The 26,344-nt window shown below is 42.6% G+C and overlaps 1 protein-coding gene across 2 annotated transcripts; it reads left to right on the top strand.

Moving 5' to 3' along the window:
* On the top strand, window positions 1-26,344 carry LOC112466249. 2 transcript variants are annotated; one of them, XM_025034251.1, is made up of 7 exons: window positions 1-729; window positions 11,966-12,089; window positions 19,486-19,596; window positions 20,345-20,482; window positions 20,751-20,848; window positions 21,452-21,617; window positions 25,075-26,344. In XM_025034251.1, the coding sequence occupies exons 1-7, from the start codon at window positions 604-606 to the stop codon at window positions 25,179-25,181; spliced, it is 870 nt and encodes a 289-aa protein (XP_024890019.1). In that variant the 5' UTR covers window positions 1-603; the 3' UTR covers window positions 25,182-26,344. The 2 variants fall into 2 exon arrangements, with proteins under 2 accessions (XP_024890019.1, XP_024890018.1); XM_025034250.1 differs by lacking the exon at window positions 21,452-21,617 and adding an exon at window positions 21,750-21,915 and having other exon boundaries at window positions 25-729.

A 26,344-nucleotide genomic window follows, 5' to 3' on the forward strand; every position in this document is an offset into this window, starting at 1 on the left:
CCCGAGGCTACGAGTCCATCCCCACCTGGGGTCCGGTTCTCTCTCCTTGCTCTCTCGGCCGGCTCTCCGGCTGGCTTTCCTTCGAGGTGAGTCGGGAGCGAGTCGAGTCGAGTCGAGCCGTTAGTATCGTTGCCGTTGCGACAGGAACGGTGGTGCATGTGTGATGTGCATCGCGGCGGAGCGCGCATCCTGAAGGACGGCGGAAGATATCGCGGATACCAGGCACGGAGGTACACCCGGAGGTCCCCCAGTCGAACCCTCCCCTTTCCCCCCTTTTTCGCACCCCCTCGGTGCGATCCCGCGGGATTCGTGAGAGTCGTGCGCGCGCGCGCGCGCGCCCCCCGCGTTCTCCAAAATCCGCCGAAGTGTGGTCCAGCTCTCCTCCTCGCGGTGCGCTCTTCGTGGCAGCCTCTCCTTCCTCGTGTGCGCGCTGATGCCCACGTACATCGACCACCACGTAATCGCGGTGAGTGCGAGGTGAAGCTAACGGAAGAGACGGGAGAGAGAGAGAGAGAGAAAGAAGGTGAGAAGACCGAGAGGGGCCCCGTCGACGACGAAGAGGAGAGAAAGGAAGAGAGAAGATACCGAAGATAAAATACCAAGATGCCGTGCTCCGCGGTGACGCTGTCTCTTGCCACCATAACCGGTATAATCGCCACTGCCCTCCTGGCGATCGCCTTCTCCACGGACAACTGGCTCTACACCGAGGTCAAGCGCGCTCAGATCCAGGTTCGTATCCGATCCTCCCCGATACCGAGATGAGGGGCGTCCCGTCGATCCTGCCTCAGCTCTGTCGAGATCGCGCTTCGCGCTTGGATAGACGCGAGAGAGACGCGCGAAAGTCAGAAGTGGAAGAGATAACGCGAGTCGCTTATTTACAGAAAAGGATGCTTCTCTGACAAAAATGATTAATTAAGATAGATAGATTTATTTACTTCAGCACGTCGATAAATACTGATTGGAAAGTATCTTTGTTGTATCTCATCCTCGATCTCATCATAATTGTTTTTACATAAGATACATAATGTAAATTGAGCAATTGCAAATATTTTTGTAAAATTTCTATTGTCTTTTGGCTCACTCTACATCAAATTAATACAAAAAGTTGGAAAGCACAATATGTACATATATATATTATGTATTCGATATAGAATTAGCTGAAAGACATAGAAATCTTATAGAAAAATATTCGTAATTACTCAATTAACATATAAAAACAATTATGATGACGTCAAAGGTAATAAAAATACCAGTACTCGAATTGACGCATCAACGTTGAATTAAAGTCGAATTAAAGTCGATTTGATTTATCATTTCTGGTTGGAAAAACATCGAAAAAGATAATAGACGCATTCGAGTGCATTTCCGCGCCGAGATATTTTCATAAATATTAGATAAATCGAGTTCGGTTTGCTCTCTAATTGTCAGATGCAAAATTAATTAGATGTAAACACCGATTAACTTTAACATATGTCCGTAGGAATGGCCTCGAATTAGAAAGTGTATAAATATTTAAAAATATCTAGAAAAAGGATGTGCGTTGTTCGTGTCACGATATGTCACATAATTTAACAAAAATCCAATCAATTTGACTTCCGATCTCGATAAACTTCAAATACAATGAGTTCAGTGATATGTATTCCAAAATTATGGATGCGTCCCTTAAGATATGCCTCCACTGATTTACTTTAAAACACAAATTCTTTCGCCTCTCCGTTTCCTCGAGAAAGCGCTCAAAGCGTTTTTCTTTTACACAAATGCGTGTCTCCGCATTCCAAAAAAAACCCATTCGACCGGAAACATACTATCTTACCGATTTGTCTAAAGTAACGAGCAAGGATTTTCCAAAGTAGCGTATCTTCGTATCCGACGTTTCAGATAAAAATTCCTTTCAATCGTATCTTCGCCGCGTCACCTGTATTTAAAAGCAGGTAGGATGCACGCGCTCGTGAGAAGAATTAAAGAGGAAAGTTTTTCTTTTATCTCGTAGATAATTCACGGAAGGAGGTGCGAAGGCACGAGGATACTTCTTATCAAATTATCGCGCCGAGAGGAGATCTCGACGACGCCGCGACGAGTAGATAAGACACCCGACTCCTGTCGCGAGTACGTTCTACGTGCGCATCGAGGAATCTCTTATGAGAAACGCGTCACAATGGAAATTGTTCGCCCGTTTGCAAGGACTCGGCGCGGCGTCGCGTTAATGTATGCAATCTGAGAGGCATTGAGAGAAAAAAAAAAGTCAAAGTGGATTGTGAAAGCGTGAGATCTGACGGTGGATCCTCGCGATGTTGCGCGACGATGTCGCGGAGCGTCATCGGTGATCGGCGTCGTTGTTGATTTGAAGCTAATTCGGTTCGGCCGCGGACACGCTCCACTCCGCTCCGCGTTCTCTCGATCTTTTATGCAAATTCTGATGAAACTGCCGCTGTAAATCGGCGGACGGTCCCCGCGCCGAGCGAAGGCTTCGATCATTTATGAAAATGGCCATCTTCCTGCCCGAAGTTGGATCGCATCCGGATCTCGTTACTTCTGACGGCCGGAGCTGTCATCAGCCGCCCGTGCGCGCTCGTGAATCTAATTTCTTCCACATCCTCCGCATCCTTAAGGATGCGAGTACGCCGCGAAGAAACTCGATTGCGGCGCGGCCGTGGTCCTTGGGCTTTCTCCAGTCCCCCTCCCCTTATTCTTCTCACTGATAACAATTTCATGGCCCACGCAGCGACACGTAAATTGTATCGCGTTAATGGACACAATTTCCGACATCGTTATAATCCCATTTCCGATCACACAACAGATATTTACTAATATACGACGAGTCAACGGATCATTATAGTAATTTCTATGATTACGTATTATCGTTGCTATTATATATCGTGCTTTTGAGTAACCACAATTTGAACTATGAACTATATTTAAAATAAATACACTAAAATTACTCGCAATCGACGCGATTGCCATTTAAAGACTAAGCGGTTACTTAAATTAATTCAATATTTCGTATGGCTCCATTTAGAGAGAAGTATGCTTTTAAGGATTAGAAGAAAAAAATTATTTTAGTGAAATTTTCACGCTTGCCTAGCGGGTAAAATATACTTTACGGAAACAAGCTATAAATGTCTGATGTGTAATTTCTTCGCTTTTTCGAAATTAGTAATTCATAACAAGAGACAGGATATAAAAAACTATTCCACACGATGAATTTTTTTAGTTAAAATATACGATCAAATAATTGAGAACAGGGCCGATAGAAATTACTATTAATTAGCGAACCTGACAAAAAGTAGCATTAATTAGCGGGAAGATTGCGTAATCTCTATTAGAAGATCCAAGTGGAATGCGTTCTTCCTCGAGAAGGGGGAGAATAGGAAGTAGAATTTCCCGCGACTTCCGCCGTCCTTCTTGTGGGTGAACGCACGGGTCGAAGGTCAAGTTTACCCTCTAGGGTCGTTGAAAGTCGGACGTTGTTCTCACGAGTTCTTCGTGGAATCGGAAAGATGTCAGTGGCATTTAAGGAAGACGCCAACGAACACTAGCGAGAGGTGCTTGAAAGCCTATATTTGATTCCGTTCAACGAGAAACTTCAGTTAACTTGATCATGGCGGACGTTTTTTTTTTTTTAATACCGAAGTCAATGCTAAGAAGGTCTATGTTATCTAAATGAAATCGATTGAGACAAAAATATCAAGTCAACCAAGCATCTTGAATAATCGATGCAATTAATCATAAATCGTCGATTCGACGATTAAAACAATTGCAACGCGACCCATTGTTGCGACCTGTAATTCGTGCAATTAATTGTGCAATTAAATTAACTTTAGGTTTGTTCGAGCAAAGTGACCGCATTCCTTCTTTCGCACATCCAAGCAATTTTTGTCTGACGATAGATTCTTTTGAAACGAAAGATATGAGGTTTTCGAACGTTCAAGCGTTTTTTCTCGGATGTTCTGATTTAGATCCTTTGGGGTATTCAATTTTACAGAATCAAAATTTTTAGTTCCGACTTGAGAGGCATTTTAATAGGACGCCTCGAATGATAAATCGATTCGTTGGCGTAGCGAATTACGCCACGGCTCGACGCAAAACGCAGCTCGGCGCACGCGAAATATTCCGACGTTGATGTAATTTCCTGTGCAACGCAAAAATCATATCCACGGGCGAACGTAAGAATAGAAATTATTAAATGACAGATGCGCGGACGCGCGCGTTGCTACGCGTCATCCAGCATGTAGGTGCCGCGTATCCATTCAACATACGATCATCTGGCCGTATTTAAGCTATTATGCTTGAGAACCACAATTTATATATATATATATATATATATATATATATATATATATATATATAAACATACGATCATCGTACGACGAATTCGTCAGAGCGTTCCGCGATTAATGATCATTCTTACGATGCAACATCCTGTGTGATATTTTTTAAAATTATTTCTAACTTGGACTTACGCTTGAGAAGGACCAAATCCAACGAAACATCGGGACTTAAATAATTTGGATCAAGTAAAAATCATTTTTGTTAATTATTTACTGACCAGGCAAAGTTTCTATTTGTTTTCCTTGTTTTTCTTTTATTTATCACGAAGAAACTTTATTATTTGTGCGTCTCCGTTTGACGTTAGTACCCGCTGTCGTTATTACTCCAAGCAGCTGGAGCAATAACGACCTGTCGCCCGATTAAATCAGATTATCTCGTCGTTAGCGGAATCTCATTTCGCGTTTATCCCGTTCCTCCTTTGCGCTTTTCTCTTTCTCTCAGCCGGCCGTGGCGGCTCTCCTCTCCTCTCTTTTTCTCTCGTTCTCGTCTCGATCTCCCGATATCTCGTCCCGTGTATACCTTCGGAACGATCGACATTCCGAGCCGCGCCCATTCTCAGCGCGTTGACTCGACGAGTCTTGTTCGGCTCGGTGCGCCGATCGCGCGGCCGATCGCGCGGTATGTCCTTTTGCGCGAGAATCGAGAGACGCGAGAGACGAGCTTCCGTTGATCGCGAGATTTCACGCAAGCACGCTCTCCTCTCTCGGGAGAGCGAATCCGCGTAAATGGACAGCCGCGCGCGCGACAAGAATCTGCCCGTGTCTCATTCTCGCGAGGCGTGATTTCCATTTTATCTCAAACGATCACGTCGCAAATCCGAGAGCTGCGCGATATTGAAACAGTTTTCCAGTATTTCGTCAAAATTTTTTCGTCTTTAAACTTATTTGGCATTCTATCGAAATCCCATGTGGACTTTCCGGATTCTGTGCTCGGTAGTTCTGCGTACGCTGTTAAATATTAAAGGATGAAATTTAAATCAATATCTAGAGTTAGATAACATTTTGTTATTTTTAACTACCATATGTGTGTCAAAATTTATTATTTTAACATAAAACAGTATTATTTTAACTTCATTGGTTTTAGTTGAATTAATGACATAGACATATTGAATAGAAGCAGTGGACCTATAGGAATGATTAAAAATAACTCAAATTGAGTATAATTCGACACTACGAATTTAACGATCAGTGGTCAGTGCAATTCCATTAAATCAATTTTAGAAGAAATGCCATTTACGAGCCAAGCTGGATTTTGATAGCCTATTAATATTTCTGTGTATTTGATACACATATTTCCAACTTATTATTAGTAAACTCAGTAAACTGCACCGATTATTTGACGGACTTGAAACACAGCTTCCGTTGGAACAGTAAAATTCCCACCCCTACTTAAATCGGTAATCAAGTTAACTTAGAAGCTAATAAGCATCCTATTAAAATTACTGTAAAGATTTTACTGTAAAGAGAATTCTCCGTTAAGCTTTCGGCTTTCTTTCCCTCTCTCTCTCTCTCTCATCACCTCAGTCGAGTTTCCATTCAAAATTTACGCATCGATTCTTCCGCGTGGATCGATCGGTTCGAGATTGGCTGGTGTCATCCATAAATTACCCACTAATCCACTTCTTGACGGAGAATCGTGGACGCGCAGGATTCGAGAGGATCTCGCGACGCGACGCAGCGCAGCGTGACGCTCTGTTATTTTCTTTTGCGCGTCAGAGGAAACCGCGCGATCCCCAGACCTGGACGACCGGCCGGTTGGCTACTTCGCCTCCTCGCTCGGGTGGCGAAGAGGCGTCGAGGAGAACCGGCCGCGTACAGTTATGTCGCCCGCGCCGGCGCGGCGCGGCGCGGCGCATCCCGACGAGAGTAGGCGCGAGCGGACGCGCGTTCGGATGCCTCCTCGCGAGCAGCACGCACGCGAGGTGATAATTCCGCGGGCCCCTGCACCTTACGTCCCCCCTGGGACGCGACCTCGCATCGAGCGCACGCGAGGTAGCCGTCGATTAACGGGAAAAGACTCCGCGTGTAAATTCCCGACATTAACGAAACCCCCGTTGATTGTCGGATGAGACCCGATGACAACCTCGGCGATCCTTAAGCCGAGGAGACGTAGAGACAGCGATTTTCCGAAGGACGCGATCTCGACGAGACGGATAACGACGTGTATCCGTCTTAACGGGTTTCGTGCACGCTGTCCGCATTGAATATCACCTAATGGAAGATAAATTCCAGATTTCGCTTATATATACATAAAATATATACTCGAGAATATATATTGTGAAGAAAGTGATTTAGTTCTCGATACTTTGACATTTCTTCCTGATATTTGAAAGTAGGAACGAAAAGGACAAGGATATTTATATAAGAAGAACCGCTAATTGAAAGGACCAGGTATTCGAGAATCTTAATTGGAATGTTCTTTCTGGCTGTAGGCTGTAAGATAAAAAAAAACCGGTTCTACGAATTGGATCTGTATTGCATTATTACGTTCAAGGAAAGAGGCATCAGAGACTCTTGAGAGATCGAATATATATTTTTTAAATCTCGCGTGTATGAAACACTGAATTTTCCTTTATACAAATTTAATGTTACCTACGAGCGCGCAGTATAATTTTCACCTTGCCGCTCCCGCTTTAATAATGAATTACTCGTAATGAGTAGCGTGTGTTTACGCGATGCGCGCACCATCCTGCCGGCCAGGAGCGTCCGCTTGCGTTGCACCGAGCTGATTGCATCGCTGTATCCCTATTTGCTCGCCGGTATAAAGGCGTCCGTTTAGCACTTATCCTGCGGTGCGCACGGTAGCGCGTTACACGCGGCATTATATTCATCAAGTATAGTCACTGTACTTTCATTCGAGAACCGCGTCGCGGTGACGTGGCGAGCTGGGCGCGCGAGGAAAGGAATGCGCGCACCTGAATTCGCCTCGATATTCGAGAGACAAGCGGAGAAACAGCTCTCGCGGATAACATTTGAGAATTACGGTTCGCTGCGAAAGGAGTACGTTCCGATATAGTTCGGGCATTTAAAAATTAAAAATAAAACTCACGCAAATGCACAGGCAGTTATATTAGGTAAAAAAATTATAGAAAACAACGAGATACACGAAATTACGTCGATCACGCCAATTACATTGTTTTGTAAACTTGTTTCTTAAAGAAGAATCGATCGACACGACCGTATCTGTCGATAAGTTAAGTTAGTTGAGGCCTGTTAAGGGGATCGTCGCGAATCGCGCGTGGAGGCCTCTTCAAGGCCGCGAAGACGCCGCGATTCGCGGCGCTTTTTAAAGACGTTGAATGGCGTAACGTCGGCTTCGTGAGCGAAACAATCCGGAGAAACTCGAGTATTGCACGATATATCCTTCCTGTCCAAACGCGTCGACGAAGATGCTCCAACCGTCTTTTGTCGCGCGAAAATGCAACGTCCGCGAACTTAATAAATATAAGTAATCGGGGATTATTTACTCCTTATACTCCTCGCTGGTTCCCGATACAGCGTTTCGCAACACACGCGACGTAATTCGTCTTAATCAGTTTTACCGTGCCAGGCAAATTTTCTTTCGACGCTCGAGAAAAGCGTTCGACTTTTATCACGATCAGATAGCGACACGCTGAGCGAGTTTTACATAAGAGGATAGATGTAGAAAGCAGAAACGTTTCGGCCAATATACTTAGTAGCCGATATATCACACTGATCGTATTCAGCAGAGACAAGTTGTGCAAAAGTCGCGTCAAAGTAGTGCTTGTACGTTGAGAATAATATACCGCTCCAATACCTAATACATTTCGATGTATTAATGAGTTATTCTAGCGAAACAAAATTTCGCACTGCTACCGACGTAATTGACAAGCATTGCATCTCTAGATAGAAAATCATAAAAGAGAGAAAGGAGGCTTGATCAAGTCTCAATGCTTCATATATCAGTTTTATTAAGTATTGAGTTCGGCTTCTGTTTATCTCTGACTCTACAAACTTTCAGTATATTGGTAATTGGTGATTTTAACCTGAGCGCCCCGCGAAAGCGAAGAATATATTTAAACTACGTTTGTTAACTTAAAAAACCTTTCAAAATTATAAATAGAAAGGATATGTCGTCATTACTTGCCGATGTAAATATGACTGGCAAAGAATCTATAAAATAACTTTGGAATTAAATAGAGGGAATAACTGTACTAAAAATGCCCGATATAAATAGTGAAGTATATAAGAATCTGTTGCTCAACATTTAGAAAAATAATTTATAAACGAGAGGCTCCGTCGATTATGGGCTGCTCGATGTTGGCGAATACGCGAAATCGCATTAGCCGATTGAACAATCCGTTTCGCCGTCCGGCGTGACGGATTAATGCAAGAGATTCTTAGATGCATCCGGAAATAGGATAAATCACATCAATTGTCATTCAAATCGGAGCGGTGTCCGCGCAAGCCTGTATATCGGTCCCTTCAAATAATTGACGGCACAACGGCGGCGGGATTATTCAGATTCGCCAAGGAATTGTGTAATAAGTCGCGCAGAGTCGGAAAAACGATCGCGACACGATCTCGACTGGTGGAGTTAGCCAGCCGGCGAATAAAAATTCAAATGAAAGTTGCCGTACGCAACTTATAACGTGGCTCGTTAGCGAAAAATCTCGCTGCTCGCGTACGAGGTGAACCGGCCTCCCTCGGTCTTTTAACGCAAATTCACAACCAAGCCGATAACGCCTCGACAATTTACACCGATGCCGATATAAGCGGCGTCGATAACAATTTGTCCGGCGCCGGGAATGAGGACGAGAACGACAGGCTTTAGTGAAAGCTATCCTCTGTCCATTTCCGCGAGCGCGCGCAAATATTTTGCATAATCACCTCTAGTTGCTGCAATAATTATCACGCTTCCCTCCGCGATTAAAACCGCGATACAATCGGCTACGACGTTGCGTTAAAATGTCACGAAGTGAAAATATGTTGCAAATGCTCGCGCGTTGACATCGCAGGAGTGATGTTGCAGCGGAATTGTGTCAGAAATGTAGAAAACGTACACAGCGTAGATCGATCTCCGACAAAATGCCACGGGATTCTGGCTCTTAATTTGATAATATAACTGTCTTCGCGGAGCACCACGGCGGGTTTTCCTTTCTATGTCAAAGAAATCAGCCGGACTCGACGATATTCCCGCGCTTGAGGCGAGCAATGGCGAAATAACAACGTGAAAGCAGAATGGCGTGGCCTAGACGAGACCGGGATTCGTTGGAGTCCTCCTTTCTTCCTTTTTACTCGCCAACCGCGAGCGACGATTATTCCGCGTAAGCGATATGTACCGTCACGAGATGATTCACGTGTTGCATTTTCAGACAACACCTGTTGCTCGCAGAAACTTTCGCGCGCGGAACACACTCTCTTTAAATAACTGCATTGTGCACGGAAGAAAATCAGTATTTCTCGATACTTGAAAATTTTGTCATGCAACTTTACTGAACCACCTTTCTTTCTCTCTCCTGATATTTTGTATCTAGGGACGTTTGTCAATCGACGACAATGATTTTAATATTCGATAATAGAATTTTGTTACTCGATTTATTATAATACAAAGTTACTCGATCTGCGCGCGTAAGGCAACAAAATGGAACCGTTCTGGCGAACGTGCATCGTTATTCACCTTGCGCGTTCTTTCCGAGAGAACCGCTGCTCGGAACGCATGGGTGTTCACCAAGGTTGAATCGAGCCTTGCATCAGCATCAGCGTACGTCACGCTCGTACGATTATCGGTTGGTAATCGAGGAAGAACGTAGGCCGTAGGAATTTCAGAAACACCAATCGCCACGTCGTTGTTGACAGACGCAACGCGCAAACGTGTTTCTGCTTTCTGTGCAAACCCGTGTGTCCGTCGCGTAAACTTAATCGCTTTGCCGAGCGATAAAGCTCCGACTAACGTTTCCCACCTGTAGATACGATGTTACTTTCTGCCATTACTGTAGAACAAAGTAAATACGAAGCTCACGTTAAATGCATTTTAAGATTTTAATAAAATAAGCGTTTTGTTATATGAATTATGCTAATAAATATACTTTGATAATTTGATTAATCTGAAGCTTATTTTTCTTCGAGAGACGAGATTAATCTGAATTTTAACAATTTTTAAATAATTTGGGGGAATATATGAAAGCCTAATCCTAAATTAGCTGGCCCTTCGAAACGAGTTAAAAACTTGTTAAATCGTGTTAAAGGACTGCGCGGGGACCGCGTTAGAACCGTTGATATTGTTTTGCCGAAAACGAGTGTTGAAAGAAACGCTTTCGCTAAACGGCGGTAACAGTTTTATCAGCGATCGGCGGACAACGAATCGAGCGAAATGCCTCGTGAGAAGCGGACTCGTGTAACGCAAAGGTAAAACGAACAAGCGTGTTTTCGCGGAAATGTTCCTCTCCGTCGCCGACACGCGTCGCGATTCATGCGTTAAGATTTCCCGCGTATATAGCGCGGTATATCATTTATACTTTCTACCAGACGTTGAATCGGGAAATCGAAGACGGACTTTCTAGAAAATAGATCGTAACGATCCAAGCCCTGCTCGCCGTGGACGAGCCCCGAATGGGTATAAGATTACCAACTATGAGATCGTCGCCGATGGGGACGAAATCGACGCTCGCCTACCGCATCACGATCTGAAATTGCAATTGAATTTCGAGGACAATGCGCGCGCGAAGTACGCATCCTCGAGGAACGCAAGAAAGCACGGAACTTGCCTGTCGACACGCACGAGTAAACACTCTCTATGGGTTATTCTTATGGGCCATCGTGGACGGACTCTATATAGTGGAATATCCGATTGCCTTCGATGCGATGCGAAATAAAATTGGTCGTCGTTTTCTCCACTCGTAATTTCATCCATCGGCGGTTCTTTAACGTGACTGCGAAACTCGCGCGAGCGTCACGCTACGATTTATTACGCAGACTTCTGTATCGCCAACCCGTTTTAAAACCGTAATTAAAAGTATTTTAATTTTTAGCGCCCTGGATTTTTATAATTAAGTCTTAAGACAGTCTCCCGTAAACTAATAAATTAGAATGTTCCTTCTTAGGGCAACGTTATTCGCTAAAAACTCTTTCACTAAAAACAAGAACGCGGTATTTTTTTTCTAACCATAACAACATTTTTGATATTTATTTTTAACAATAATAACATTTCCGCGAAAGGAAGAGCGCGTATATTATTACACAGACTTTTGTATCGCCAATCCGTTCTAAGTCATTAATTTTCCGCGTCCTGGATTTTTAATAACTATAAGTATTAATAAGATAGTTTCGCATAAACTAATAAACCTTAGAGTAAATCCTGAGAAGGCAAAGTCGCTCGCGGTCTCTTTCACTAAAAACGCGAGAGGGAGAGATTCTGACAGATGTTCTATCGCAGGAACGCGAGTAGTCTTACTTTCTAACGATAATAACATTTTCGCGAAAGGAAGAGCGCGTATACTTCATCTGCATTCGAAAACGCACGTCCGGTAGCTCTCTCCGTTAAAAGGCGGATTATTCGCCGCGACTTTGTTCTTTGCCCTTTCACTTCATCATCGTTAATAATGCGCGTTGCAACTTTCGTTGAATATTAAAACTTGACATTTGACGCTTAACGACGGTTTTTCTTTCTGTTGCAGCAATACGCGAGCAAGCATGCCGAGCAGAGCCACTTGGTGGAGCAAATGAACACGAAGTACTATTATTACACGAGGACTCAGGGTCTATTTAGGATATGCTATCCCAAAGAGAGGCCACCGACAGGTAAGAATTCCCACGCGGAATGGCGTGTAACAAGTGTTTAATAAATAAAACATACGATTTGATAAAAATTGTGAGGAACTCGGCGTATTATCCCGAAAGAGTTGCAATTCAATAATTATTCCGTTATTTTAATTAAATGTTATTTTTGATTTGACGAATATTTTCTTTTCGTCAAGCATACCTCAATTAACTTAATTTTGCATTTTGCCAATCCAATATTCGTGCTTGCAGAAAGTTTTGAGATTGCTTGTGTAATTGTTTGCATTATTTTTATAATATTACGTCAGCGGGTATAGGGTACGTAATTACGTTGAATAATACACACTGCAAAGAATTAGACTGACGTCTTTTATCCGCCTTCGATCAACGTCCGCGATAATACTCGCGATTTAAGATCGACAAATCTTCCCGAGGTCCCGAGTCCCGAGTTCCTCGTTCAACGACACCCCTCACGCGGCCTTTAGGAAACTTTCTACGTTACAATCTCGTAATGTCGCAGGTTATCCGATCCCCACGTAATAGGTTAACAGTTTATAATCAGCCGCATAGACGCGCACAATCTTTGGAGAAAGGTACATTTTCACCCGATAGCCACGACGCTTTCCCATCCCGGGATTCATCACCGCGCAATAGCCGAGTGTTATGCTCTCATATGAAAAGTACTGATGTAGTAGATCGTAAAACGACGCTTTCTTTCTTGTTTATCGAGAACAGATATCTTCAGAAAAAATTAAGATATTAAAGTATATACGCATGCATGTTTTTAAAGTTAAACCGTCTGCCTTGTAGTAAACTTTCAAACAAATTCCTAATCGTAGTGAAATAGATATGTATTATGTACGCGATATTATCGTCAAGCAAATTTATGACGGACAGGAACGCATCGAAAAAGTCAATCGAATCGGAGTCAACTCTGAGCAACGCCTCAGGTACGTCCGCTAGCTGTTTACGCGACGGCAAAAATGTTGTGTGAACGACCGCCGCGGTCATCTTTCCAGACGTCATCTCGAACGAAATGCCTAAGTAATGACGGAAATACGGAATTCTGTCCTCGAGCGGAATCGACTTGCGCGAGGTTTTTGCATCGGTATCGATTGCGAGAAGCCTCGTGTTAAATTACTTAATGGACGATAAGACTTGTTGGAGTTGCGAGGACTTGGTGATCGTTTTTCTTTCGGTGCTGCGCATCGTAAGTGGACCGTTGCGATCGCGGTCGTTGCGAAACGAACAGCCGACGTGCCGATCGATCGGCCGATCGCCCGCGTGTTAATGCCTTGGAAACACAAGCCGCGTCTAAGTATTCGGTCGAAGCAAAGAGGACAAAATTTCCTCGAAAGTTGGCCAGATATAAATGCAAATTTATTTTCGTAGTATTTTTATAAGTCTCCCTTCCTGGAAGCTATTTCTTAAAGTTTGTTATAAGTGAATAAAAGAGTTTAAGTGTTCTGAAGTTATAATAAACATATGAATACACAATATACTGCACGTTAGCGAGTTAGCGAACAATGTAAAAGTTCTTGTTCGAGTGAATATTTTCAATAGAAAAATTAAAAAAATAAAGTCATTAACATATTTGGACGAAATGGTCAAAAAATTTGGACGAAAAAATTTAGAGAAAAATTAAAAAGAGGAAAAATAAAAATTGAAATTAAAATTGACAGCCACCGGTGACCGCCGCCGTCGTGGCGGTGAATGTGTTAAAATCCTGGCATTTAAACCCGGAATAAAAGCACGCAGGTTACGCACAAGGATGTGATCAAATCCTACTCTTCGTGCGTAATTTCGCATCGTGTATAACGCTCTATGGCTTGGAACGCCTTTCCAATTAGAAACTTTCTACGGTAATGACGCATGGTGTATGTCGTATAACGTTCAGCGAGATGTCGCGGTATTTTTAGGGTAATAAATGAAGAAATCCAACAATGTCTGTGTCTTTGCGGACAATTAAACCAATTATAGGAATCAGATACGTAACTGCAATATACGTAATCAAACGCGACGATACATAGTTCAGAATTACCGAGTCAATTAAATCCGTAATCAACGCAATTAACCCGATTATGGCCATAATATCATATAATCACTTTGACGTTCATCGCAGGAAGTATGTGCCGATTAAGTGAATTCCGATACAAATCTAGGTCACGAAGTATAAATTAATCAAATTGGGTTTGTCCAAGGATCCAGTTCCCTCGATGCTGATTAAATTTAATCATAGTTCAATCATTCTTTGCTCTTTTAAATTTTGTCTCTAAACAAAGAAGTACAATTAAACCCCGATTAAAGTCAATCAGCATTGGAAAAATCGATTCTAATCTTAAAGTTGATTATTAATGAGCGACATTTCAGATTTACAAAATCCATTGCGTTAGCTTCTGCAACGCGTGTGCTTGAGAATCTTCTTAAAATAAATTAGAACAATGCCGATATACGATAAACGTCATTTTTTTTTACGTCGTACAGATCGTGAAATCGATTTTTACGTGCCTCGATGATCACGCAACGTTCATTCCACGACGTAATAATTGGAGATTTCCGTGCAAGCGTCAGCGTCGCGAAGCATGCGTGGCATACAATCAAATTGTGCTGTAATCGGTTTAGCTAAGCGATGAAAAATATCATAAATAAACGGTCGCCCGCGTCTGCGCACCGTGTTACGCGAATAACGAAAAGTAGAAGATGTAACGTGACGCAATAAGACCCAATTCTAGATCACGCTCTAATAACAAAAATGTATAACCATGAATGCGAAGCAGCATATTTCGCTCTTCGGCCGCTGAAGTTATGCAAGCTGCGTCTGAAGCAATTTCTATTTTTAGAATCATGCAGGATTGGCATTTTAAATCTCTTATTGTATTATACTGAATCCGATAAGGCACGCGATTTTCCGTGAAATCGAGATTTGAAGTTAGATTTCCGAAAATGTCGCGCAAGTCACACGAATCGATTCTCGAGACGACGCGGAGATCGAGGGATTAAATGGAAGAGAAAAGGAAAAGAATGAAGAAAGAAATATATACGTGCGAGTATACTTTTGCAAGTCCGGTACGCGGTACAGGTGATTCCAGTTCTCCCGGAAGTTTCAGGTTGCGCACATTCTTCGAACGGGAAGGGAAAACGCGCCGCGCGCACTATGAAGTGAAAACGTACCCATGGCTAGCCGTGTGGATGCGGGCCGTACATACATTAGGGCGGTCATATAAAATCCATTGTTGTTCGCACAATAGCGAACCGTCGTAGGGAGGAAACAGTGGTTAACGTTCAGTAAAATTCCGAGGTGAACGCGAGGAAAGTGTGTCGATGTCATGTGTTACGGACGAGATTTCTCGAGATAGGATCGATTTAAAACGAATGAAGCAATTATTGAGATTAAGTCTTCCGACGCGCTTGAATTAGATTTGTATATAAAATAAAGATAAAATATAAGATTGATAGAGATGTTACTATGGCGTGGCGAGCGATATAATGAACTCGATATCACAACAAGCAATTAGAAGAGTCAAGAAATTATAGAAATTAAGAAATATTAAGTGAGAGCGAAAGAGATCATACTCGACGAAAAGAAAAAGATATTAAAAATATTTTCCATAACGCACTTCATTTATAAGCAAAACGTAAAAACCGCGTTAGCTTCTTAGTTGTAAAATATTCATGTAAATTTACTGCAATTTTTAGCGGAGAAGAATTTTGCGCATGCAAAATATTCATGTAAATTTACATGAATATTTTACATGCGCAAAATTCTTCTCCGCTAAAAATTGCGGACAGCAGGTGAAACTGCCGTCCCAAAATCCCGACGGTCAGGATGTGAAGATCGTAACGATCGGTTGCTTTCTTACACAACGTGTAGCGGTACCTCCCTTGGTAAAGTGACAAGTCGCCTTGTCTCCATTACCAGATTAGTTGGACACGAGAGTAATCGCCTTCATTACCCTACATAACGCCGGTGTCCTCAAGAGACCTGAACTAGTCCCAGATCCTAGATTAATAGTCGTAATAGACGACGACTTAGGGTTAACGATCGAGCCAGACGATCCGATTCGGATAAAATACGATCTGACGAAGCGGGATGCTGAAAGCGGCGGAGACAATGCTTTCTCACCGGATTCGCGAACGAAAATACGCTCGCGCCAGGCCGGTACGTGTAGGTACCTGTTCGGCGGGTATCGTGGGACCAGAAAAAAAACAGCGAGGAGAAGGCGAGCGTATCGAGGCCGGATCGGTGAGAATCGATTCTATCGGTCGGTATACCGATCCGCGGCGGTCCGCGAGCGAAGAAATCGTTGGGCGAGAGTTCGTTCTCGTCGCTCGGCCGGAAAACAATCGAAATGATCGGTGTGCATCGCTCGTGTATCGCGGTACCGTTCACCGACCGATGCCGTTCGCCGAGGACACCTTATCGGTTTCGGCATGCCGTTTTCTTCCGGCGAGACCCGCTTCCGGCGGCTTCGATTTATTAGGGACGCGTGATTGACCTTTGCATCGGGAAGAATCCCAAACAAATCCGCGGTCGATCTCGCGTGAAATGTTAAGTGAAAAATTAAAAGAACCGCGCATTTTTCCATATTGAATATCCATGCATCAATATTTTGTATGCATTTATGATATAATTTTGAATTGCTGTAAAGAATCTATCCGCACGCGGTTTTCTTTTAGGAAAAGCAAATATCCCTTTCTTGTTGAAACAAAATTAAAAAAGATCCTATTTTATTTTAGTTTTTTTTTAATATGTGCAATATATATTTCTTTAATCAATTTAAATCGGAAACAAGAAGAAATATCTTATCTCTAACTACTAAACACATTTTAGAAATGTAGTTTAATTACATTCTCAGAAAATATCTTTCCCTCTCGTATCAATTAATTATTTAACCCATTACTTAAAGAGATTATCTATTTTATATCTGATGAACGAATCATATCAAGTGTATTACATTATTAAAAATATATATCTATTCCGCTATATGTTTACGAAACAAATCCAAACTTTAAGATACCCTGTGGGGCATATCTGTTGATACCCACCAGGTAATATTTCGTTACGTGGAATTTCTATGGGATGACTTTGTATCGCGTCACTCTTGTACGGTCTCGTGACCGGTGCGGTGTCGTGTCGGCCAACGCCGAAAATCGAGGTCAGCGCGTACGGTCGCGAGAGTGCACACATGAAAAATTCGAAGAAACCAGTCAACGACCGGTCCGGCGACTTTTATCTACCTCTCGCGGTATCGCGCGACGACGCGCGATGCGCGATGAAAAGCACGAGGGGGGAGCCCTCCTCGCCGACCGTCGGTCGCTCGGCATCACCATACTGTCGCCGACGACTCCTCTTCCGGAATGGCGAGGAGTGTAACGCGTGTACAGTTAGGCGCGAGTCAACGATCTTGGCATGGCGCCTTGTTTCGTTTAGGCGAAACTAGATTCGAAGAGGGTCGAGGAAACGGCCGCCGCGCGGCATCGTCGTCCGTCGCCTGAATCTCAAATATCTCGAACGGTACGTCTCGCCCTGCGGAGGCCGGCCGTGAAGTCCGGGCTCTTTCTCCGGAAAAACTCACTTCCGGCCCTACGGTAACGGAATTTTGCGCCGCGAATTGATAGAGTAATTCTCGCAACCGGTATATTTTATGTGTACGCAGATATGCCTCAAATGGAAGAAAAACTTGTAGTATCCTTATAAAGTTTGAAGACAATTTTCGTTAATGAGAACGTTAAAACGTTAATAGTTTTTGAAAACGCAGGACGTTTCACATTTAAGATAAATAACGGCATGTTAACTGACTGAAGGATCTGAGCGAAATCATAATTAGAAAAAAAGATCGAATCACTCGAAAACGTCATTCTGTTCCGTTTCTTAGCTTCGGCAGTTCTTTTCAACGAAATACTTTCACTCACAATCAGTTACAACTAAAGAATGAAGCAAAAACAGATAATCATCGAAAGAAAAAGACGAGAGAGAAAGAGAGAGAGATAAATCTATAGTTGAAAAAAAAAAAAATATTATTTAGCCTAAAATACGATTGCGAAACTTTCGGAGTCCTGGAGCAAATTTTCTAAGAGATTGCGTCCCGCCTGAATTCTATTATAGCGACAATGATCTGATTGACTGAAGGCTCACGGAGAATCACGTTTTCGAGACAATGTCATTGTCTCGGCTCGTCAAGCGAGACGTGCGTTCGCCAGGGAAAGAGACCGCGAAAGCGCGATTGCTTTACAGTCTTTACACCTTTTTCCCCTACGTGCCAAGGTGGCGTTTCGTGGATTAGGATTCGCCGAGGGAGTACCGTTGCGAAAGAGCCGAAAGACCTCCGTGCGCGATAAATCCCCGCTGCGCGAAGTATATACAGGTAAAAGCATACCGCGCACACTTCGCGCCCGGCGATAGCGTATTCTGCATTCTGGGTCGCGTGCTTCTCGAGGCGCGCGCTCGCCTGACGCGCGCGGCCGGGGCTGTGGGAAGCGCTGATAAATCCCAGTAGTAAATTCCCCGCGAGAACACGGGGATATCTAATGGACGCGTCTTCAAGGATCCTTCGCACCTCCTCCGCGCGCAACCGGAGAACAAACGGACACGACGATCAGCAACTGGTCGCTCATTATTACATTACGTATATATCTACAGGAAATCGTAGATAATGAGATATCCTTATGATATTCTGTATACGCAGAAATCCTCAGAACATCTCCGAAATGTATTTGCGAAAGAAGTTGGCGAAATAAAGACCCTGCGAATTCTCAGGCTAATTAAAAATATATATATCTTGTGTTGGATTGCCCCATTCCAATTAATCTTTTTTTGTTATTTTTATGTGATTTATTGTTAGTAACGGACTGCAATGAGCCACATTTTGCTCTCGACGTAGAGCCTTCTCTTTAAAGTGACATGAATTTCCCAGATAAGTCACAGTAAGGTGTAAATTACAACGTCGTCATTTTCAGCAGGTGTAAAATATTATTTCGCGGTCCAGGACTCCGCATTTATATCTCGCTTAGAAAATGCAGTGCACCTCGATTCTCGATGTCGTAAGATCGGCCGTTGGATGAACATTGACTCCGCGTATCTTGCGGCCGGTGGAATGAGAACGTCGGTGACGATTAGCCAATTAAGCGTAGAATATGCGCTTCTTGGTAAAACGTTTCTTACTTCTCATAATTGGTAAAGGCAATTCGCGAATCCACAATCTCTCGAGAAGGATTATTTATTAAAGAGATATTAATCATCAATTTCACGCGAGCAATACAAATAAAGAGCACAAGTTTTCTTGCTCGGATTATAGAAGAATAAAAAAAGTTTCAAGTAAAGTTAATCAAAAATAGCTTATACAATTCACTCTGTAACGTGCACTTGTATCACATTCTTATATTCTATATCATGATTTGTTTTTTGTTTTGATTGCAGTTGAAACTTATTTGAGCCCCGTGGAGACGCATTGCATGAATATCGATTATTTCATTCCCGATGAAGAAAATCAAACGAGGGGCTTCTCCGACGACGCAATGGCACGATTACGTAAGTATAGCGCGATCGAACAAATTTCGTCTTTCGTCGCGTTGAATCAGGATGAAAAATCAATATTCGTCACACGTTCACACTTTCACTAGAAAAAAATTTACATATGTTCGATCATTTTTGTAAAATTGAATACACGTTAAATTTATGTCCTTTTTTCCTTCCATTATTAATTTTTCCGATATCGTTAATGCAACGTGATCAAATAATTCTATTACAAATTCTGTTTGGAATAAAATAGATTCATAAATAAAGACTTGGTTTGTTAAAAGTTTGTAAACTACTTGACGTATATCACAATTTAAAAAATTCTTAAACTCACTTTATAATACAAAAGAAATTAAAATATATTCCCGTGTAGTATATATTTAATACGGAATGTCTTAATGTGGAAAATAATTCGTATATTTATACCATGTCGTTTATGTTACGTCGAAAGGCGACATCGCAAGAGTTAATCGTACGTGAGAGACAGTACGATTATATCTCTTATAAATATGAATGATTATAGACGCTTCAGAATTCGGTCACGTTGCTATCCGATGCGACGAGAATGGAAAGTTCGCTGACGACTGACGTGGCAGCGAACGCGTTTATAACAGCAAACGATTTGGGAAAAAAATATATGTATATAGTTTCACAAAAATATTCATAATAAATTTCTCGTCAATGTGGAAACAGAAGATGCAGGTTTTCTTATTGTAATGCGTGTGCGAAGTGATATAATAGGTCTGAATCATTGTTGCAGATATGGGGAGATCCGTGATAGCTCTGTTCATGGTCGGCTTTCTCGCGATATTTTCGGCATTCTGGACGGGAGTAGTGGGTTGCTGGAGAAGATCACCAGGAAATATCACGGCCACGGCAATTCTGATGTTATTCGCCTGTCAGTACACTTCTTTTGATTCTTTTTTTCCAAAAATATCCGACATTCTCTTTCGTTTTGCTCTTCGCGAATTAGACTATTGCAAAAGTTTGTCTATGAAGAAAGTAAAGCTTTTTTGTTGGAGACGAATAGACGATATTACGAATAAAAATACGCGGAGAAAGTTTCTAGACGGCGACCGTGGGAAGATTGAATCATAAATTCGTGAATATTCATAAAAGTTCTTTATTGTAATATTACTGGACCTATACCTGTTTATGTCGTGCAGGCCTGCTAAGTGCTGGCGGTATGGGCCTGTGGCACGGCGTCGAGTATTATGAAAAAGAGAAAATCGTCGGGGAAGAATATTATCAGCAATGGAGCAACGTAAGTACTCAATTTTACTTTGTGAAACTCTGTTAACAAGAATGTAATCAAAATGCTCTATAAAACGTTAAAACGTTGTCGTTGACTGTTACACCAATCGTATCAGAAGACTAGGAATTTATACGGTATGTTAATTGGTTATTTAAATTGCCTCAACTTGATTTTACATCGTTTCCTTGAGTCGTCTGAATTATTTGCACGATTTTCTAAATGTCAACCGCAACCGATCAACGTTTGGCGCACACGCCAATTTTGCTATGCCAAGATAAGCGAAAAAGGTGATTTCTTAAATATTAAATAAATTTAATATTAAACAGTTTCCAAAAGAGTACGCTTGATTTGACAAAATCACGTACTGTCGGATACATTTTCTCGTATATAGAACCAAAAATTTCCAAATAACATAATTGCAGTCAATATGCTAATTGATTTTACAGACTAATAACCGCAGAATGATAAACGTAATGGACTTATAGACAAATTTCGCTTATTTTGCATCACGAAGAGATTCTTCCAGGCACCTGATCGCATCGAGTACTTCCACGTGGCCGAGGTGGCAGGCGTAATCATACACATCGGATTTTGACCGAATTTTACCCGCAGGTTTTAAGGGACAACGCGGCTCAGTGGTACGACTGGTCGTTTTACCTCGCCTGGCTGGGGGTGGCTACGTGTCTGGGCACAATGACGCTATTCCTGATCGCGGCATCCTGCCTGAGAAGGGAGCGTGCCCGCGAGCAGGCCCAGAACGTTCAGTACATCATGCCAGGTGACACGACAACCATGAAACGGCCGAACTAACTCGCCCCGTATCTCTTCTTTTTGTTTGTTATATACGCCCGGCGCGGCGCGGCACGGCACGGCACGGCACGGCACGGCACGCGGGGGAAAAACTGTCTAGGTCCTGAAGGACAACTCGCTAATCTCGTACGACTGGTCGTACGTGGTCGCTTGGGTCGGCGTCGGTTGGTCGTTGGTCAGCGCGATCTTGTTTAGCGCCGCGGCGATTTGCTTGAGGGGCGAGAGAATGCGCGAGGAGGCGATGAACATGCAGTACCTCATGCCTGGTACATATTTAACACTATTGCTTTTGCCGACTACGCGCGGAATATTCGACTGGCGTACTATCTGGCGATTACTTCAATTCCTGATCGCTATGCAACGCGCTACGTCTTTTGACGACGTCCGAACATTCTGACAGTCCGATGTCGATTCTCCATTCATCACATCCTGGTTAAATCATTAATATCGTTGATCTCTGTACATTATATTAATACGATTTGATCATTAAATTGTGTAATGTACTTGTTTATATAAATATGACTTAAGCCTCAAATCGATAATTTTAGCCTTAGTTTCAAACAGCGGTTGATATCAACGATACCGTTTAAAGCACTCGAAAAAACATCGAGACTGTCCCTGATCGGACAATTTTATGGTTGTAATTAAAGTTGCAATAGATATCGTAATCTTCCTCGGAAGAAATCGCCCGGGATACGAAATCGCCACGTCGAATTCCGCGTGCACCAGGTGGTTCTACTAACTTTAGTTTACGATCATCGGGCTTGATCGCAAGGAACACGTTCCTTGATACGAGGATAACGATCTCGTCATTATACTAACTGGATTCAATCGAAGAAGAAGAAGAAGCGTCAACACGGAAGCAGGCGATGTCGTTAAACGGTTTTTCTAGTCTTATTTACTTTTTTGTAAGTATCTAATAGCTGTACGGGGTTTACCACAAGTGCTTCCGTATTGGCGCATAACGATTATTGTTAGCGCGATCAGGCGTATTATTTTATGGATACTGTCATCTATACGAAGGAACAATATTGGATGAGAAATAATACCCATTATTTCAGGATTTAGCTTATCCGATATTCAGATTATATATATTAGTAAGCGGTTGTAATATATACCCAAGGTTGAAGAGAGTTTCGTGAACTAATTGAATGATGATACATAAAAACAAGATTAATCTAATTGCTTAATCATAACTCATATCCACAAACCAAGAGACTCGACCCCAATAACGCCTTGTATATAAAAAGATCTCGATCCCTCTCTCTTTCTCTCTTTCTCTCTCTCTCTCCACGTATCGTTTGAGTAATGTAATGTTAATCCTACTGGCGAGAGAGTCCGGTGATGTTTCGAAAACATTAGTTTTCGCTGCGAATTCGCGAGCGCGAAAAACGAGGCCGCGCGCGAAACTAGTTCCGATGAATATTAACTTGAAATCGCAGCGAATTGCACGGCGAGATTCTAGATTTGGTTTTTACGCAATTTTCCCACAGCTTTAATATGATCGGAGGAGCAAAGCCGCGCGGAAAATTACTGGTCTGCCGAGTTAAAAATTTGCATCTATATGCTCTCGATACCTTAATACCGCCAAGGCCGCATTTTTATTGAAAATAGATCGGAAACGCGTACGCGTATCAATGAAAAACGAATGCCACTGATTGTCGGGTGCAACGATTGTGTTCCATTAGCGATATAGGTGATTATTGAGGATAAAAAGCGAGATCGAGATCGATTCCGAGCGACGGATTTAGCCAGGTCGATTATCAAATTCCACTGATAATCGCGTGGAAGGTAACGGCCAATATTCATTCTCGCGAGACTTTTACTTGTTCGCCTCACGCTCTGTTTCCACCGCGGATCGGAGCACTGTCACGCTCTAATCCTGAAGGAAACTTTCTAGTTCTCCTCCGGATGATCGACCGGGTTGCAGAATTGCACACCGTCGTAAAAATGCATTTCGAAATTTTTAGGAAGAAAACGCAACGCCGAATGATTAACATTTTCAGCGATTTACTTTTTCTCCCGTTACACATGCACATTGTAAAAATTCCTTCCAATATAAGAATGTTTCTCTATCATTTACATTTGAAGAGATCAATCTCATGAGAAGTTTTGTTTTACAAAATTACACATTTGTGGTAGCAGAAATATTGATTATACTTAAAATGTATAAAAGATTTCAAAGTTTTTCTCGCGTGCTTTTTCCATGAACTTTATTTAAAAAATAAATATACGCGGAAATGTGAATTTAATCGAGATCAAAATTTCTTTCTTTTTTCAAACAACTTCTTATCGCTTTCCTTATGCAAAAATCTTATTTACAATCTTTGCATAATGCGATCCTCGGTCATCGTCCGATGTTACAAGTAACTTTAGAAAATTGGTCACGCGGAAATAGACGTTCGTGTGAGATAATTGTTGTTTTCTTCGAGCAAAAGAACGGAAAAACCAGTGATATCCAGAAGTAGACGCTCGAAAGCGACATACTTGCCTAATTTTCCGTTCCGTACACCCACCGACCTCTAGCCGCAAAGGAATTTCCGTGTTTGCGCATTCAGCCCCATACACTGACTTATCGATGCTGGGATTCAATTTATACGCAGGACGGAGAGAACAAATGTGTCGCGTCTCGCAATGCCGGATGCAAAGTCTTTCTTGAAATCGGCTCAGAAATTTGTGGAACAGTAAATGCATTTCTCGGCGGATTAATTATTCGAAGATGTGGCAAGGGTGATTGAAAGAGAGATGAAAGAGAAAATATAAAATAAGAAAATAATTATTTCCTCGATAAAATCAAGGTCGACATTGTCCTTTCAACTTTATATCATGAATAAATATATATTTTTTAATATTAAAGCGTATACTCTCTAACACGTTGAATGCCGTATCGATTATCGGCGCTACCAAACTCAAAAACTGCATCAAACTTGTAAAAAATAACATTTGTAATTCTGTAAATATAATTAATATAATAGTCTAAAATAATAAATGTACTACATAATAATTTTGCATAATTTAATTATATTATATAATATAGTGAGATATGGATCAATAGTGAAAATTTCATTCCGGCGTTACCGGAGAGACAATTAGCGAATTAGATCCAGCAATTCAACGTGTTAAACATATATTGTTAACGATTACATATGACGTAGCATATACCTTGGTAAACACACATTTTGGCCTGTGAAGTAAAGGAGTAAATTTAAACCATCGCTTTATCTAGTGTCATTTATAAAGTAGTGAACATTTGTTCCTATTTCATCCTTTGACTTTCATGAAACTAACCGTAGCAGAATAGATCGTATCATCTCGTTTAAGAATTACGTTAACTACCTCATTTATCTAAGAGAACCGTACCTTTTTCCTTTATCACAGAAGCAAAGTCAGGTCGAGTCTAATCTCCCTTTTCGTTTTTTTTCCAGTGTACCCGCAGAAGCAGCAGTACGCGTACGCCGGATATCCGGCACCGGCGGCGGCGTATCCGGGACCGTATTATCACGGTTCCCAGTACGGGCCCTACAACTACTGAAGAAACTCGGCCGATCGGCATCGATGGAAAGAAAGTGTCCCGGGCGCGCCAGTGCTCGTCGCTAGCAACGAAAATTCGCGTTTCACTTAGCAGAACGAGGACCAAAAGTAACTCAACACACGGAATTCGAGAGACTCGCCGAGGTCGATCCGTCGATCGCGCTTCGCGACGCAGAGGATCTGTCGATCCGAAGCGATCGCGCGTACCGTCGACCTCAAACGTAAATTTATATTTACCCGCAATTCAAAATCCGTGGCTCCGGATATTACGCGAGATTATGATCACGCCATGAGATTCTTCAAAATACAAAAGCTCTTTATTTCTTCCCGCGATAGACCGATCGTTTGACTCCATCCGACCGGAAGCAAGAACCCGGGCAGCGCAAAAGTCCGAAAGACCCTGAGGTCCAAAAGAAGCCCGAGAAATGAGAGGGAATGTTTCTTTGGACTCTCTTACCGCGTCTTTCGGACGTTTGCGTTGCCCGGGAAGGCCGACTTGCGCGAGACGGTTGCTCAAAATACGCGTACTTTACATTTTAGGAGCGAGATTACTTAGTATTTTTCCAGTTCGATAAGTAAGATATCGATCGTCTCTCACGCATCTTTCCCGCGCGTGTTGCTCGCGAGGGCGATGAATTCGCCGCGCTCGCGAGTGCGACACGCGTTTCCATCGGGCTCCGATGATCGGTTTCACCGAGCTTTCTCGAGTCCCCATTAACGTGCGTTACATCGACGGCTCATTCATCACGGTAACGGCAAAAAAAGAGAGGGACCCCGACGGAAAACGCAGTCGGGCGATCACCGCCGCGGATTTAACGGACGTTACCGGACGTTACTCCGTCTCGATGAAACTCGGTAAAAACAGTCGTGAGCAAGTTGTAACTGATTCGATCGACCACGTCGATTGAATTTAGATCCGCGAAGCTTGGCTCGCGTTGACGCGCCGCGCGTTTACTATTATTTATTTAACGCGAACGAAGCTCAAGTTTCTCTCACCCGCGAGGAGGGAGAAATGTCGTCGAGTCGCGCGAGCGAAGCGCAAAAAGGACACGAATACGAAAACATCACGTTCATGAACGCTCTCGCCTTCCTTGGTAGTACCAAATATTAAATAAATATCCCGACTATATACGTATATATAAAAGCAAGTATCGCGATTTCGCA

Source organism: Temnothorax curvispinosus, unplaced genomic scaffold (assembly GCF_003070985.1).
Source record: "Temnothorax curvispinosus isolate PA1 unplaced genomic scaffold, ASM307098v1 QBEX01016011.1, whole genome shotgun sequence".
Lineage (NCBI taxonomy): Eukaryota > Metazoa > Arthropoda > Insecta > Hymenoptera > Formicidae > Temnothorax > Temnothorax curvispinosus.